The sequence below is a fragment of the Zosterops lateralis genome (genome assembly GCF_965231275.1).
Source record: "Zosterops lateralis genome assembly, chromosome: 3".
In the NCBI taxonomy this organism is placed as follows: Eukaryota; Metazoa; Chordata; class Aves; order Passeriformes; family Zosteropidae; genus Zosterops; species Zosterops lateralis.
In genome coordinates, this window is record NC_139764.1 from 70199409 (window position 1) to 70216346 (window position 16938).

At 38.2% G+C, this 16938-nt stretch overlaps 1 protein-coding gene across 1 annotated transcript in view; it reads left to right on the forward strand.

Annotated features, from left to right (window-relative positions):
* Window positions 1–16938, forward strand: part of PREP (prolyl endopeptidase) — an 87880-nt gene that overhangs the window by 28158 nt on the left and 42784 nt on the right. The window contains exon 8 of the mRNA XM_083856610.1: window positions 12579–12770. Coding sequence (XP_083712736.1) covers window positions 12579–12770 — 192 coding nt within the window. The remainder of the gene's footprint in view (window positions 1–12578; window positions 12771–16938) is intronic.

Genomic DNA, 16938 nt, shown 5'->3' on the forward strand with positions numbered 1-16938 from the left:
TCTGATTATTTCAGTCAAAATGCTTTTACATCCTGGAGATGCTTGCTGAAGACAGAGGTGCAAATAAGTCTGAATTTGCAACTGAGAACTGAAAATGACCATTGAATTCTTAGTTACTTATGTTTTTAACACCTGATTACGGTGATATTGACTAAACTACTTCCTGGATTATTGAAATTGATTGACCAAGGAAAGCTTCTGTCAAGAGACAGGTCTATGGTTTTGTAATGAAGAGGAAAAAAGTAACAGAGCTAGTAATCAAGGGAAAGAACCTAATATATGGAATGCACCTCAGAGCTGAAGGGACACAACTGATACCACAATCTTGTGGTAATTTTGTACTTAGGTTGTTCCGTCCTCCTCTTCTTTTTTTTTTTTTTTTTTCTTTCCTCCTTCTGTAGTAGACCTCTTACATCTGTGCTTCTCATATCACTTCCAGTGTTTGGACTTATCCTTTAAAATCCCAGAGGCTGGTTATAGAAGTATCCTTAATACTGTTTAATTTCTTTGAGATACATCAGAATTTGAGTCCTGTTTGAGCAGCAGGTCAAGATAAATGCACATGTGTGTATTTAGGGACTAAAACCACAGTCTGGTCGCAGAAGCTCCTGTGCTCAATGTACAGAGACTTGTGTTGAAGACTGTGTCATTCTGCAGCAGCACCTTGGCTGTAGCAGCAAGGGTGAATAGGCAAACCTGACTTCCCTTGTCTGGATGGAGCAAAACAAAGGTTAAGACTTCCCTCAACTATGAAGAGATGATGATATTAAACTATTCCTGTCATAAGCATTTCATAGGCTAGTTACCTCTTACTAGCTCTATTTGTATTGAATAGCAATATTGTGGTTCCTAGGTTGAGGCCCTTGGATTCAGTGAAAGCTATTTATTGTTTCCATGAAGTGATTCATAGTTTGAATCCCTTTGATAGTATGTTGTACAGCTTATTTAGAAATAGTGATTGTTTTTATAATTTTTCTCATTTTACTGAGGCTTTAAGAAAAAGATTTTGAAAACTTCATGCAATCTGAATAGAGGTTATTATGTGTGATTTTGTATGGTCAAATAAAAATTCAAGTCTTCTCTTTCATGTATAGACTGATATAGTTTTTCATTATTTTCATTTTTGGGGACTTGTTTGATTTAGCTGAACTAGTTACTTCAGCACACAGCTGGACATATGAAATTATATACTCATGAAGTATTTCAAGTCTGGTGTCAACAAACTTCTCATACTTCTGAATTTATTTGTATTGTAAAGTCATAGTTTAAGAAGGGTAAATGCGCTGCTCTTAAGGGTTGTTAGAATTAAGATTGGCTAGCTCATTTGTGGGCTTTGTTTATACCTTCCTGTAGGTTAGAAATGTGTCACAATTAAAAAAAAATTACCTATATGTTAGGAGACCTTCTTGCTCAGAATAAAGTTTATTTTGTCTGTCTGAGGGACAAAAAAAGGCCTTTTCCCTCAAAGAGCACAGTAGCTGGTTGAATTGTTTTGCTTAAATTTTCAGGGTAGAGTGGGGCAGTAGAGTAAAAAGGAGGGGTACCCATCTTGGGAAAAGAAAGAAGAAACAGGAGTGCAAAATTACAAAATTAAGCAGTATGTTTCATGTGTGGAAATAGAAAATGCTTAATAAATTTCTGCCTGTAGAACTTGGAAGATGGCCGTGAATTTAGGGATGAGTCAGCTACTCTGGGAATCATCAAGCAACACAATATAGCCCATAACAAGCTTACAGGAGCTCAGATATTTCTTTCCCCAGTAGGTGAAAGAAATGTGTAGTCTTCCATTTTTACTCTTACTTATATATGGCATGTTTTATAGCAAGAAAATATTTCCTTTTTAAATTTCAAATTAAATTAAACAGTTTGTGGTTGTTTTGAAAAGATTAATCCAACCAGATAAGCTCATTCAGTCAAAAAAACAGAGCTGTAAAACCCTTATTTGCCTTCTTAAATTGTGAACGTCTTCCATATTTATGCACAATTACATGGCTATCCCATTTTTGCTGTCTGTCTAGACAATACAAATAAAAAAGTAAATTTGCACCTTTTCAATCTGAGACACTGAAAGGGAAGGTCCAGATTTTTACATAAGAATCAACAAGATACAGAACAGAATGATTTTGCTAACAATCTAAAGTAAACTGCTTTGATGAAGAGGAAACCTCTAGTTTACCCTTCTCATAAGTTATCTTTTTATGAAACATTATTTGTCTGATATTTGCCACTTAATCATTGCTTTAATAATCTTGAGTTAATGTGTTTCATTACCTTCCTGCATAGCATGAGTTGTTGCTTCTTCTTGAATATGCTGCCTTTAAATAATAAGTGAGGTGATAATGGTGTTGTCAAAGACTCTCTGGAAGAGAGAACATTATATTAGTTGAAGGAAATTGTGTCCTGTGCATTCACTGATTGCTCATGTATTTCTCAGGCTGTGATTCAGTGGCTGTAAACTTGTCCTGTGTTGAGTGGAAAATCATCTTCGTCTCTGAATGGAGATCACATCTAATAGATGAGACTATTTCTAAATATTCAGGAAACTTAAAAGGATTTAACTTGTCTATTTCTACATCTGAAAATTCAGGTGTGTCAGCACATCCTCCTCCTTTACTACATGTCATGGTATTTTTGTCAACAGTTGTAGATTAATTGAATTTGCAGTGCAGTCTCCTGTGATATTCCTTGTCAGATTGTTTTCCTCAGAAGATAATCTACACAGCAGTGTTTCTTTCCATGAACTGTACAGGGAGCATCTGAGCATTTTTCTGCCTCCCAGATTAGCTAAAACGTTCTTCATGCTTTCCTTCCTCCCTTCACAGAGTTTCTACTGTATACAGACTGCGACATTTTCCTCTTCAAATGTTCAAGTTGTTTGCTGGGTTTTTAAGCAGGCCATTGTGAGCTACTTGTGCCAAGAATGCTTCTTTTTAGAATAGAAAATCACTGTGGTAGGTAACCTATAACAAATAATGTAATAGCTTCATTTTAATGGGGATTTAAAATTAGTCTGAAAAGATAAGAGATTTGGGGAAATACTGTTTCCCTTCTTCCCCTACTACCACAGGCTTCTTGTGAATCCCACCAGATTACCCCGTTTGTGGCACAGTTTTTGCAACAAAACTCTTTGTGTTAGAAATGGCCAGGTTTACCAACTAGAATTTTATGTTTACAACTAACTTAACCAAAAAGACTTTTAAAAATATTTTTATCGCATATCAGTGTTTTACAAATACTCCATTTCTCAAGACCTGTGTTTCTAATTCACAGTATTGTGAAAAGACAATGCAGTGAGAAGGCCTCACTGGGGAGAAGACAACTGGCTGCTTTTTGAGCTTTTAGGGTAACTCCTTTGCTGTACTCAGTTTCAAGTAATTGTGATTATGAGAGCTCTTCCCTTTGTGCTTGCCTCTGTAGTTCCTTGTGGGGTAGAGGACAAAATGATGGGATTCTCGTCTGGATTTGACCACTCTGTCAGGCAACTGATAGGGCTTAATTTTGTTTTATGAATCAGTAGCAGGAGTGTAGTGCCTGTTGGGTCAGGAAGGACAGCACTGTGGATTTGTGGCCAGAAGGTTATTCCCTTATTCAATACTCCAGATTTCCCTACTTATATTGCTAAGCTGCTAGTAGGCTTTTCAGTTTTTGGCTTCTGTAACAAACATTTAAAAGTGATCTAATGCTAAGTATTTATTAAAAAAACACATATTTGCCCAGTAGCTGAGCACTGTAAGGCACAATTTTTGGTCGCTATTCCATCAAACTTATCTTCCAAAAGACAGCACTCAGGTTTGCTTGTTCCTTGAACCAGTCAAACAAGAAAACTTCTCTCATTAATTGCTTTGTGTTACTGTTCTTGGAATAGGTGAAAATGCTTCATAATAGCCAAACATCTGGATACAACACAATTTTTAATTAGCAGACTTTGTTGTACATCTTACAAAAAAAAATACAAACCCAAAACCAAAAAACCCACAAAAAACCCAAACCAACCAAGAAAACCCAAACACCAATGAAAAGAAAAAAAACCCAACCAAACCACAAAACCAAAGGTTTTTTCATGTAGCATGTCTCTTCATGCTTTTGTGCCTGGTAATAATTTTGTTTTTCCCTTTCCTTGAGAAATGAGATTGTTCCTTTTTTATTAGATTGTCAGCCTTAACTGTTTACTCTTTTGAATATGTGATTTGGTGCTGCAAAGAAGGAATTTAGCACCAATCTGTTGGTGTGCAACAAGAAATAAATGAAAGCTATTTAATCACCCTTGGCTATGAACTTAGACCAGCATGACATGGCCTATTTGTGTTGTTGAAGTTGTCCTTAATATTGACCTTTTTCTTTATTTTGTATTGTGGTAGCAGCTAGGAAGCCTAATGAAAAAATTAGAATCCTCTTGTGAGCATTATAGAACTGTTTTATGAGTTACTGACTCAGAGCTCTGGGCAGAGCCCCAGTTTGCTCTTCCTAGGGGACCTGAAACGTGAGAGCAGACGGGGGAAAAAGAAGGGATATAAACCAGTATGGGGAGCAGAAGACATGGCTCTTCTTGCAGCCTTTGGGTATGTAGAAACATTGCCTTAATGAAAAGCTGCAGTGATTTCTGGAATGCAAAAAGCTGAATGTGTTGGCTAATTGGAAAGCACACCTGAGTAGTTGGATTGGAAGGGAAGCTAAACACAAGTTTGTTTTAAATAGGAGGTATAGGGGCTTTCTGGTGAGATAACAGTGATAGGGGCTCTTAAGCTTGGGTACTGGGCTCCTTGGAGGTTGGTGGTTTTAGGTCTGGTGGGAGCAGTGTGAGGTGGTGGGAGGACACTTGTAGGAGAAGAGGGGCTAGTGAAAAATACTTGAGAACCACTGGCTTGAAAAGATGTGATAAAAATTGAGGAAACACATAAGTTCACAGCTTGCTGGTTGCTTACTCATTGTCAGCTGGCACTGCTTTGTACTAGACTGACAGGAAAAGGTTGCAAGAAAGAATCTAAGAGCAAGGCTATCAGTTAGAAGTTTTTAAAATTTTGTTTCTTTATTTAGAATGTTGTTCTTTTTTTCCCCACACTAAAAAAGCATGTATGTGACTTGAGGGCAGGTGGGAAAAGGTAATGTTTATCCACTTCAGTGTTGAAAGTAGGATCATTTGGCCTTTCATGTTTAAGTTTAGTCTTGCAGTTTATCAGGCTCTCTTAATAAATAAATAAGCAATGAACAGTCCTATGTACAGTAACATCAGAGGAGTGAGTCACTTTGTGCTGTGTAGCCTGAAATAGTGGATCAAAACCTTTGAATGAAAATGAAAAGAGACAGTGAGGCGACAGTAGACATCAGCCATAAAGTGGAATGTGGGGAGAGGGAGAATACTCTTCCATGCTTTGAAAAACTTTTCTGTGATTGAAGTGACTTTTAAAAAAGTTTCAAAAATGAATATCAAAACAAGGCTATTGTATCCTAAAAAATGGGGAGAAAAAAATTAGTTGTCTTGAAAAAATATGTGGAAGGATCATCAAGAGTATTTAAGAAAAATGTTTCATATCTGTTAAAGGTCAATTTCAACGAGTTTTGCTTTCACTGTATTTCTTTATTTTTTATTTATTATACATAAACATAAGTATAAATGAATACTTTAGATGTATTTATTTTGGAAGCAAATTATTAGCAATATAAATAAATAAAATTAGTGATAAAAAAGCCCTACAGGGTGTCATCTGTTTTAATTTCTTTAAGGCTTTTGACATGATCCCCTACAATATCTGTCTCTGTAAACTGGAGAGATATGAGTTTGATGGGTGGATTCTTGGGTAGATGAGGTGTTGTTGGTGGGTGATCACATCCAGAGGGTCATAGTCAACAGCTCAGTGTCCCAATGGACGTGGGTGACAAGTGTCTGTGGTCTAATGGGACCACTGGGAGTGGTGCCATATGAGCACTGGGAACAAGTGCACCTTCAGCAAGTCTGCAGACATCACCAAGCTGAGTGGTGCTTCACACCTGAAGGAGAGGATACCATACAGATAGACCTGGACAAGCTCAAGGAATGGACCCATGGGAACCTCATGAAGTTCCATAGGGTCAAGTGCAAGGTGCTGCACCTCTGTCAGGGTAACCTCCTTTATCAATGCAACCTGCAGGATGAAGGGATTGACAGCAGCCCTGCTGGGTCTGAGGACTTGGTATTGGTGGATGAGAGGCTGGAACATGAGCCAACAATGAGCACTCACAGCCCAGGTAGCCAATTGTATCCTAGGCTGCATCCAAAGCAGCATGGTCAGCAGGATATGAGGGAGGGCATTCTGTGCCTCTGCCATGCTCCCATGGGACCCCATCTGGAACACTGCATCCACCTCTGGGGACCACAGCACACAGAGGACCTTGACCTGTTGGAGTAGGCCCAGAGGAGGACCATGATGAAGATCAGAAGACTGGAGCACCTCTCCTATGAGGAAAGGCTGAAAAAGCTGTGGTTGGTCAGCCTGGAGAAGAGAAGGCTTCAGGGACACCTTGCTGCTGCCTCACAACTTCAAGGGAGTCTGTAAGAAGGGTGGGGACAAACTTTCTAGCAGGGCTGTTGCCAGACAAAAACCAGTAATGGTTTAAAATAAAAAAAGGGTATGTTTAGATTAGGTAGCAGGAAGAAGATTTTCACAGTAAATGCATTAAAACATTTGAACAGGTTGCCCAGAGAGGTAATAGATGCCCCATTCCTGAAAACATTTTAATTCAGGTGGGATGGGGCTTTGAGCAACTGGATCTTGTTGAAGACATCTCTGCTCCTTGCAAGGGGATTGGCATAGATGACCTTTAAATGCAAACTATTCTATGAAATTAAATAGCTTGCTGTTAATTTGAGCAAGGACATTTCCATGTTGCTACTGTCTGACTGGACATTTATGAGTCCATTATAATTATAGAATGTTGAGAGGTTGGAATGGACCTGAAAGATCACCCAGTCCCAACCCTACCTGCCATGGGCAGGGAGATCTTCCATTAGACCAGGTTACCCAAAGCCTTATTCAAGCTTATTCAACACCACCAGGGGGGTAAATCATATTCATAATGAAGTTATTTTTTAGATGAGGTATTTGTGCTTTAATCTGTTTATATTAGAGAAAGTGCAGTGTGAGGGAGAGAGATTAATTTGATGCCTGCTTTTCAGTTGCTATGTTCTGCTGTCTGAGGCCATGAGCTATAACTCTCTCAAAATGACTCATATATATTCTCTTCTCCTGTCTTTTGAATGATTATCCCAGTGGAAGTAAAATTGGAGCCTTGAAACTGATTGAGAAATGTCTGTTCATAAAAGTGCTTGATTTCTTGCTTCTGGATTAATCTTTGAATATATCTTGACATGTCTGAACTTTTTAACTCAAAGGAATGAATACTGCTTCCTTCCATTTATTTATATTTTAGATGGCAAATACATTAACTTTCCATGATCATTGAGTAGCTGTCATCCATCATCTGCAAAATGAGCGGTATCCTCTCAATACAAATACAAAAGTTGCATTCCTTTCAAGGAACATCTTAATATCTCCTTTACAGTATTTCCTCCCTCAGATGTTTGTAAGTGAAGTCAGGTCCCAAGACAGAGAGAGATCTTGCTTTTAAACAGAGTCCAAATTGTTTGAAAATCTCTCTTGCCTTTGGAGACCAGAGTGAGACAAATATTTGTGGCTTTGAAGAAAGAAGAACCTGAGTTGTTTTGCCTAGCTGCCTTGCTCAGGACAATGGCTTGAGCTGGGTATTACATGATTCAAAAAGAAATTAGGTTCTGGTGTGGAAATAGATGTCTGAGTGATGGACTTTGCCATTCAGTTCCCAGAATAGTTATGAACGTGCCACAGGAGCCCTGAAACAGTCTCTTTCAATCTGATGTATGCTATGTACCATGAGATTATCTGTCTGCTATTGAATGTAAAACCTAGTGTGGATTAATACTGTGAAACACTGTAAAAGGTTGCCTAGAGAGGTTGTGGATTCCCCCATCCCTGGAGATAGTCAAATCCAGATAGGACAGGGCTTTGAGCACCTGGTCTAGTGGAATGTGACTCTATCCATGGCAGGGTGGTTGGAACTAGATGGCCCCTTCCAACCCAAATTATTCTGTGATTCTATGAAAACATAGGAGTTAAAAAGTCATGATCTTTCCTTGGGTAGAAGTTTATTTACCTGATATATGCACTGTAAGAAAATATGGCATCCTTCTTTGAGTTAGAAAACCTGTCCTATTGTTATAAGCCAAGCCTCCTGGTTCATTTCCTGAGCTTTCTCAGCACTGCCCTATTTCTAGAAAAGCTGTCTTGCAGAAAATGACAAAACAGAATGGAGTTTATGGAGATGAACATTTGTCTCTTCACCTGATAATTTTGACTGTTAGAGCGCATGAAAAAACCCAAATGCAAGTGTTTGCCTTTTGAAAACTTTTTTTCCCAGTATCAAGTTAACCCTACCATTAAACCCTGTCTCTCCAGTAGGTACAGACAAGAGGTTAGTTGCCATTAATTGGTTGTTTTGCCTTACCATGAAACATGGAAGTATCAAGAACATTTGTGAATGACTCTCAGCTGATACAGGTTAGCACCTGGCCAGAGTCTTATAAACTGCGTGCTAATGTGTCAATCTCTGAGGGTCCAGCCTTTGCAGAGAAGTGGCTAAAATTAATTAGCAAGACTTGCTCTTCAGAGGTGTTTTGTAAAGCAAAAGGTTTAATGAGGAAAAATAACAAAATAACCGACGTTGCAGAAAACAAATGATAAGCTGCGCACAAGTGTCCGAGAAACCTCTATCACCTTGCGAAAACACTCCAAAAAGCCTCTTACTTCTTTTGTACTTCTTCCTAAATACTGAATGTTTTAGGAGGGGTAGCCTGGCTTGCAGCCAATATGATCACCAAGAGGCTCTGAGTTACACTCTCGGAGCCCAATCCATTCTCTTGTCCTGGCACTGAGCCAATCTCTGTCAGAACTGCAAAGAAGTTTCTGGGTTCTTTTCCTTATAGGAAATGCAAAAGGTGATCTTAAACTTTTCTCTATATGGAAAACACTTTCTGGGTGTGGAAAATGCATCGCTACACTCAGCCACTCTCCTTTCTGTCTAAAGAGGATTGGTAACAAGGCCTTGTGATAATTCATGCTCTTATCAATTTGTTCAAATTAGCTTTTCCTTCTCCTGGTGGTGTCATCATTCAGTTACAGACCTGCTTCATCACCCAGAGCTCTCAGCAGACCATGCAATACTTTACTATGTTCAGAGACCAGTACAAGATTGAGGGCTTATTCTGTGATGCTTACTGAAAAAAAAATCTCTTTTGATCTTCTGTGGATCCAAAAACTTTATTTAAAAAGTCTGTCTGAACATTGCTTTTATCTTTTGCAGAAGCATAGCTCTGTAGGATTATGACTTTCTGTGTGGCATGACTTTATTGTCCACTGAATTCAGTCTGCAGTTCCTATTGTAATGCAGTTATGTGATTATGAATAACTGATTGGTATAAAACATATAGGCAAAACTATCTGTATCATTTCAACAATGTATTTTAATAGAATGACTGGCAGGGGAAAGGTTTAGAGTATAGCAGCAGTGTACAGGAAACTGTCATGCTTTTCCTGTATATAATAAATCTGTCTCATTGTATGGTTAAGTCTTATGGGAAGTTTTCAGTATGTCAGGTGTTAAGAGTAGCCTTAGACTATACAAATGCCACTTCTCTCATTCTTCTCTAAGACACATGTTCTCAGAGGGCTGCTGTTCTCAGAGGACATTTACACCTGTAAATGTCTCATCAAGATCCAGTTCTTCAACTCTTTTCTCTCTTTTTTTTTTTTGAAGAATGGACTGAATGTCCATCCTTCACCTTGTTTCTCAAGTAGTTTTTGAAGTCATAGCTTACAGACACACTGTTCTTTGTGTTGCTGAGAGGCAAGACCAGAGTGCTTGACCTGGGGGCAGTACCATGCTAGTGAGCTGTATGGGCCTGTCCCTTGTGTTGCCACTGGCATGAGGTGGGGAGAAATGATGTCTGTCCCCATCACTTTTCAGCCATATTAGTGCCCAGTGAACTGCCTGTATTTGTCATCAGGTTGTTATTTCTAGCCCAAAGGAGAAGGCTAAGCAGGAGGATCTGAAGCAATGCTAGAATACCCCTTTCAGTCACAGCCACAACTAGGTCATCTCTAACCAGCCATAAAGAAGCATCCTCTTATGGCTGATATCTGTGTTGTTGCAAAGAATTTCTTCCTCTCAGTGGAGAACTGCAGCCCATTCCCTGTACAGCAGTGATGTGTCTGATGTAAGGGCTTCCTGTAGTTGCCTTGTTACTGCCTCTGATCTGGGATTAGATGTTGGCATATTTAACCACTTCAGTAAGATAGTGGTTTAGAGGTAATTTATCCGCAATATTTCCTTTTTAGGACTACATAAAAGCCACTTTAATAAGATTTATGCTCTTGTTTTTGTCTAATAACAACTAAGTGTACCCCTGCAGAACATGAACTCTCTCACTTTTTTACAAGCTGCTCATTTAGGAGTGGATTAATGAGTTCCAAGGAAGCAACATAAATCCCTAGTGTCACGTTATTGTCCTTTTTCTTCACAAAATCCCAGTTTTGTTGTACTCAAGGAGACTACAACTATTGTGCACATTAACCATTAAAAAAGTGGAGTTTTTCAACAGTCTGGTGATTTCTTTTTATGAAGCCTTGTACTTCAGTATGATGGTTTTATTCTGTCAGATTCCAGTATTGTTATGGTTTACTCTGCAGTTAAAGTTTTTATTTACTAAAATGCCTGTGCATGTGACTTGGGATCTTGAAATGGTTTCACTGGTGTTCGTCAGAGTTCATTGTAGGCTGGATTTGCTTTGCTATTGCTGGGCATCAAAGCAGGTTTTCTCTGTGGAACTCACAGCAACTGGAGTGACTTAGCAGGATTTTTCTTCAACGTGAAATCTCTTGAGAAGGGCAAAACTTTGGATCTTGGTAAAAATCAAAATTTAAGGACAGTGTGTTCTGAGAGAACTGAGGATACTAAGTTGTCTGCATTATCCGGAAAGTTTCTATTACAGGAGTACACAAAGTAGAATTTAATCACTTTGCATGAAGAGACAGGGAAGTTTTCTTTAAACCAAAATGGCCATTAAGAGATACAAACGTTATGAATGTACCAGGCCTTACTATACTCTGTTATTACTTCTAATGGGTTTTAAATGACCTTAGTCATCTCACTGCTTCCTCAATTATTCTTTTCTTTTTTTAAGTTTACAGTAATTGCAGCTTGGCTATGATCTACTTGCATTATTCTGCTCAGCTTTTAATAGTATAAAATAAGCTGAAATGCTTTTTTATTGATACAAACATTGCATTATAGAGTTTCACAATCAGATTTATGAACAGCTTCTTTGTTTATACTTAAAAGCGAGAACCCAACTGGTAGCTTTAGGAAAGAGGCAGACAGTGCACTAAATGTTATTTTAAGATACAAGAGTTTTAATTTCACATATCAATAAGGATCATGATTTGTCAGCATAGCTAATGTATGATGATTGCAATAGTAAGTTTGTATGATAGGTTGGTTGTAGGCATAAGTGTATCACATATCTTATCTAGCTTTGCTGCTTTTTCTTTCTACTAGCCTCTCAACCTACTGCAAAACGGGAAAAGGTGAATGAAAAGCAGTAGAGTCTTAAAATCCCATCTTCAGTTTGAGTCAATACTACCTAGCCTGTACCACAGTCTACTGAGGGAATTAATTTTTGAGAGAAGTTCCACTTCTTTTACTGAGTGTGATATTCTAGGAGTTTGATAGGCAAAATGCAGTTTTATTCTTCAGAAACTCAGATGTTTTTGTTAACAGTAGTTGTCCTTTGGTGGTGACAAATTTCTGCTGAACAGCATTTTGGGAATGTTGTTTCTGAATTGAAAGGGAAATTCCTCATGTTGAAGTTTATTGTACTCATTCCAATAGCATCATTTCTATTCTGCAGGAAGTTCCAGGCTTTCAAGGAGAATGGAAAATTTTCCATTCAAAGTAAATTTTTTTGCAGGAACTGAAGTCCCTAAACATTTCTTTATAATTAAATAGTAATTTTAGAAAAGCTGTTAAAAATAAAATTGCAGTTGAAAGCTTAGTGCAATCTTTCAACTCAGCTGCAGCCCTTCATTCTAAGTCTGTAGAAGGGAGCACTTGTGAAGTCCCTTGACAAGAGCCTGATGTGCTCGGCAGCATCGGCTTCGGAGCAGCCACTGTGGGAGAAGCGTTTCTGTGGCAAACATCTGAGTTCTCCAAAAGCCCCTCAGGAAAGCTGGTGAAACAAGCCATAATTCTGTCAGTATTTTGCTAGAAATTCCTCCAAACCAGTTGTGTTAACATGTCTGTGAACTGGCATTTTTCCACTGCAGCCTATCGATCTGGAGCATTCTTTGGAAGTTCTTAATACCTGGTACACGTTTGTGCCTTTCCATAGCTGTACTGCTTCTGGTCACTGCCACTGCTCAAGAAAGAGCCTACAGCAATTGTCAGGAAGGCCCTGTCCTCAGGTGTTGAAAGGTTTTTTTTGTGGAGCTGACATTCTGTGTTTGGTCTTGCAGGAATTCTTCAATGGGTGAAGCTGATAGACAACTTTGAGGCTGAGTATGAGTATGTCACCAATGAAGGAACAGTGTTCACTTTCAAGACAAACCGCCATTCTCCAAATTATCGGTTAATCAACATTGACTTCAGTGACCCAGAGGAATCCAAATGGAAAGTTCTTGTCCCTGAACATGAAAAAGACGTTCTAGGTAAGAGTTCATGTTAAATTAAAGACATTAGGTTCTGCTTTTTCCAGATTAATTCAGTAATTAGTCTGTTGCATGATCTTTTACAGACCTTCTTGCCTTTTTCCTGTGTTTAAACTTTGTTTAAGTTTACAATTAAAAGACTTGCTGAGATACAAGTTATCCAGAATATCTTTTTCTCTCTCTCCAGCGTCCTGTGTGGCCCTAGTGAAGTTGCTTCATCTGTCCTTGTTTTAATTCTGTGTTTGTAAGAAATGGGGAGAAAGTATTTTTCTGCTTCATGTCAGTGAAATAAATGTTTACTAGACAGTCAGGGATTACAACAAGAGGGTCTTCGTAAGCAGAAAAAAGGGAAAGAGCAAATCTGGCAGTACTGCAGCATGCTTTGAACAGAACTGGTCAGAACTTGAGACAGGATTTCTTTTATTCCTGGAATAAGTGGAGTAAACAATACTTGAAAAAAAGAAGCCTCAGGAAGGTGTAAGTGTGTGGAATTTTTAAAGTATAGAAGCAAGTTCAAAACATAAATCTTTGGGTTTGATATAATTAAAATAAAGATGGAGGTTTTTTAATCTCATCATTTTGCAGAAAGTTCTATGAAAGCTTATAGTTTCAGATAATACAGAAGAACCTCCTCTTAGCTGTTTTATACAGATGCCTAATGTACCTTTATGTAGTTTGCTCTCCATACAGTACAAGGTACAATTATGATTTATCTGACTAACATAATTAATTATTTTTAAAAAATGGGGTTTTTTATTAATCAATTTTTATGCAAATTCCTTCATGTTTGCTACTTTTCCAGTGAAGAGCTACTTTGTAGAATGAGTAGAATTCTCTTTGTGTATATGATTTGATATGTGCATATACAGTAACTTCTGTCTTTCCACAGAGACAAATCTATTTTACTGCTAATCCAAAGTCATCTTAAGGCTTTTGTCACTTTAAAAGAAAATCTTTATTTCTTCCTGCAGTTCCCAATGTGTCCTAAGTGATTTCTCCCACAGCCTACACGTCCCCAGTGTGACATAAATGTTGATTCTGAACATATCCAGAATTGTAGCAAATGACTGGGGTCTAAAATATGGAGAGAATTTTAGTGAATGGAAATGTAGCAAATTAGAGCTTGGTGAGGCGCAAATCTTTTCTTAAGATTGGAAACTTTTTGAATCAGAATCAGTTTGCATCTTAAATGAAGTATGTTTCAAGTCCTAAGCAGAGAATTAATAATAGATGTCAGTGAAAAATTGCTTCCAAGTCTTAATTTTGGTCATGTGCAAATTCACTGACAGTGTGTTAAGCTATGCCTAAGTTATGAGGAGCAGAAGTTTATAAAGTGGGACTAAACTGAAGAATTCACATGGACATGGTGAGTGTATAAACAGAATGGGACAGAAATGTGTGAGTGGCATGAAATGTGGTTGGCATGTGTGGATTTACCTAAAAAGTGGTCTAGGCAGCCAAAGGAGCTTTGACCAGTGGCTCTGCAAGCACTGATTATGCATTCCTTTCCAGTAAGATAAATGCCAGATCTGCTCTTCCCTACACTGAGGTATTTAGCTCAACTCCATTTTGGTTTCATTCTAAAGGCAAAGTCATGATGAGTTCATGTACATGCACAAACAAAGAAACAAACAAACAAAAAATGCACGCAACATTCATTTAAATGGCTTATGCATGACAGCCTTGACAGTACAGACTTAACAAGAACTGCACTAAAAAAACTGAAAGCTCAGATGAATGGGTTTGCTGAGGACACTGGCCTTTAGACTGTAAACCCAACAGGTATTCAGCTCTTAAACACTTGAAAGCAGACATAATCTGTCATATAAAACCACATCAGGGTGACTTTCAGGAATATATTGTGTGTCATTAATCTTTTACTGTAGTTGAATGTGAAGCCAGAACAGGCAATCGTGTGTCTACTTCTCTCTTTAGCTTTTTGGAGCAGTATGTAAAGAAGTTGGATTGAACTAGCAAATGAAAGAGTCTCCATAAAAAGATGAGTTTTAAATAGATCTTAATAAATCTATACCATAGATCTTACGGTAAAGTAAATTTAAATTTTTCAATTGCTTCTTTGTTTTATAGACACTTGGAGATTAGTGTTGTATCCTTAGCACCAAGGTATGTGGGAGTTTTATCACGATCAGGAAGTTGTAGTCCTGAATGAATAAAAAACCTCACTCCTTCATTTAATGTAACCAGCAAGCAAGCCAGTCTCCATGTCAAGCTTTTTTAATCTATCCAAGCTTTGTTAAGGAAGACATAATTATAGCAATGACAGTTAATAATTCCTTCTTGGAAACCTTGGAGTCAAGTGAATTTGATTTGGGTGATAAAGAGATGACAGTGTAATGAAGCTCCTCCAAAAGCTAAGACAGCACTGATTCAGAGGGTAAATGGGTATTGCTGCTTTTTACTCACACGTGGGAGTGATTTTAAGAAGATGTCATTTAGCTCTATTAGTATTTCTTCACAAGCATTATAGTTAGTGATACCCTAGGTCACAAATGTGTTTTTTTGGGATACATGGATCCTACTCTGCTATGACCTGCCTGAAGACCTAGTCTGTTCATTTCTGTGCCTTAACTTAGATTCAGTTTCATAAAAGCTGCAGTTACAGAAATAGATTTATTTACAAATAATAAATTCAGGATTGAGAACAAAATCTCTACCAGTGTCCATCACTGGCATGAAGAGATGTTCCACAAAGTACCATTGTATTCTTAGAAAGATGCTACAACTGATACAGTCTAACCAAGAAATAAACACGTGTGTGTGTACATGTTGCTGTGAATGTCATTTGGTTTCCTCAACATATTCTTTAAGATAGACTTTTCTATTGGCTTTGACCCTTTCCTTTTCAAGAACTGTTTATAAATGCGATAATTTGGGAAATAAAGGGAAAAATCAAGCATATTCCTGCAGTGAGGTTGTACATGCACTTCATTTTACAACTGTCAGCAGGGATTTTACACAGAGATGAGGTAAATTTAGATCTCTACTCTCTGAGAAGAGGGGAAGAAATAAATGACAGCTATTTTAAAAGGAAATTGAAGAGGGCACCTCAAAGCATATTGTAGTATGATGAGACTAATTTCCTTCCCTTTGGAGATTGTTTATAAAGTGTTAGTTTCAATTTTCAGGGAATCTGAAATAAAACCAAAGGAGAGATTCACATCTGACATTGAACTTGTCATTTAAATGACCTTGCAGCTGCAAGAAGTGTGCTGAATTGAAAGGCAGCTATGAAACCATACATGCCAACTGACCATAGCAGACCTGCAACCTTAGTTCTAAGGCACAGGATAAACCTGCTGGGTTTAGAAGGTTAAATGATTCATTTTGAGAACTGTGACACCCCCCACTGCACCCAAAGTGGCCAGTACTGATAGAGTAGGGCAACTGGACAGCAGCAGTTAGTATCCAGCCCTTTCCTTGTGGCAGTGAAAAGCAGAATAGATCTCCTGAGTAAGGAGGGCTGAGGAGTTTAGACATATTCCTGAATGTGTTGTAGCTGAGGAGAGAGTCTTGAACAATTCCTTGAATCTCAGTTGGCCACTTAACAAGCAGAGGCAAAGCTAGTAGTGCTCCCTGTAGCTTGTACAGATCTGCATACCTAAATTCAGTGCATGTAAAATGCTTCCCTTCCCTCAGCTACAATTCCCAAGTGCAAAATAGTATTTTTATTTATACTTTTAACCTGCTAATTAATTCATAAATGCTTAGGAGATGGGGAGGTGAGTTACTGCAGGTGGAATTTTTTGGTTTGGCACTGTAGTAAAGCCAGGAGAGAAAGTATGGAAGGAGCACCAAATCCTTTATTTGTTGAAATTGGTAGAAGCTTTCCCATTAACTTTAATATGGCAGGCTGCCACTGAGGATGGCGTCTCAGTGAGAAGATATATATTTTATACTGTGAGAGCATGTCAACATTTTCTTACATGTTTCAGAATTATTCATGTTCTATTCTGTAAATTGCTCATACTTTACCTGCAAGTCTACTCGTAAGTAGCCTTGAGTGATGGTTACAGGTCATTCTAGTTGGGATCAGCATTGGTACCTGTTAAACACTGAGGTTTATTGTCACTGTCTTTGATGACCAGGAAAACCACCATGACCTTCCAGGTCTGTCTTGCAGCTACGGCTTTGACCATCCATTAAAATA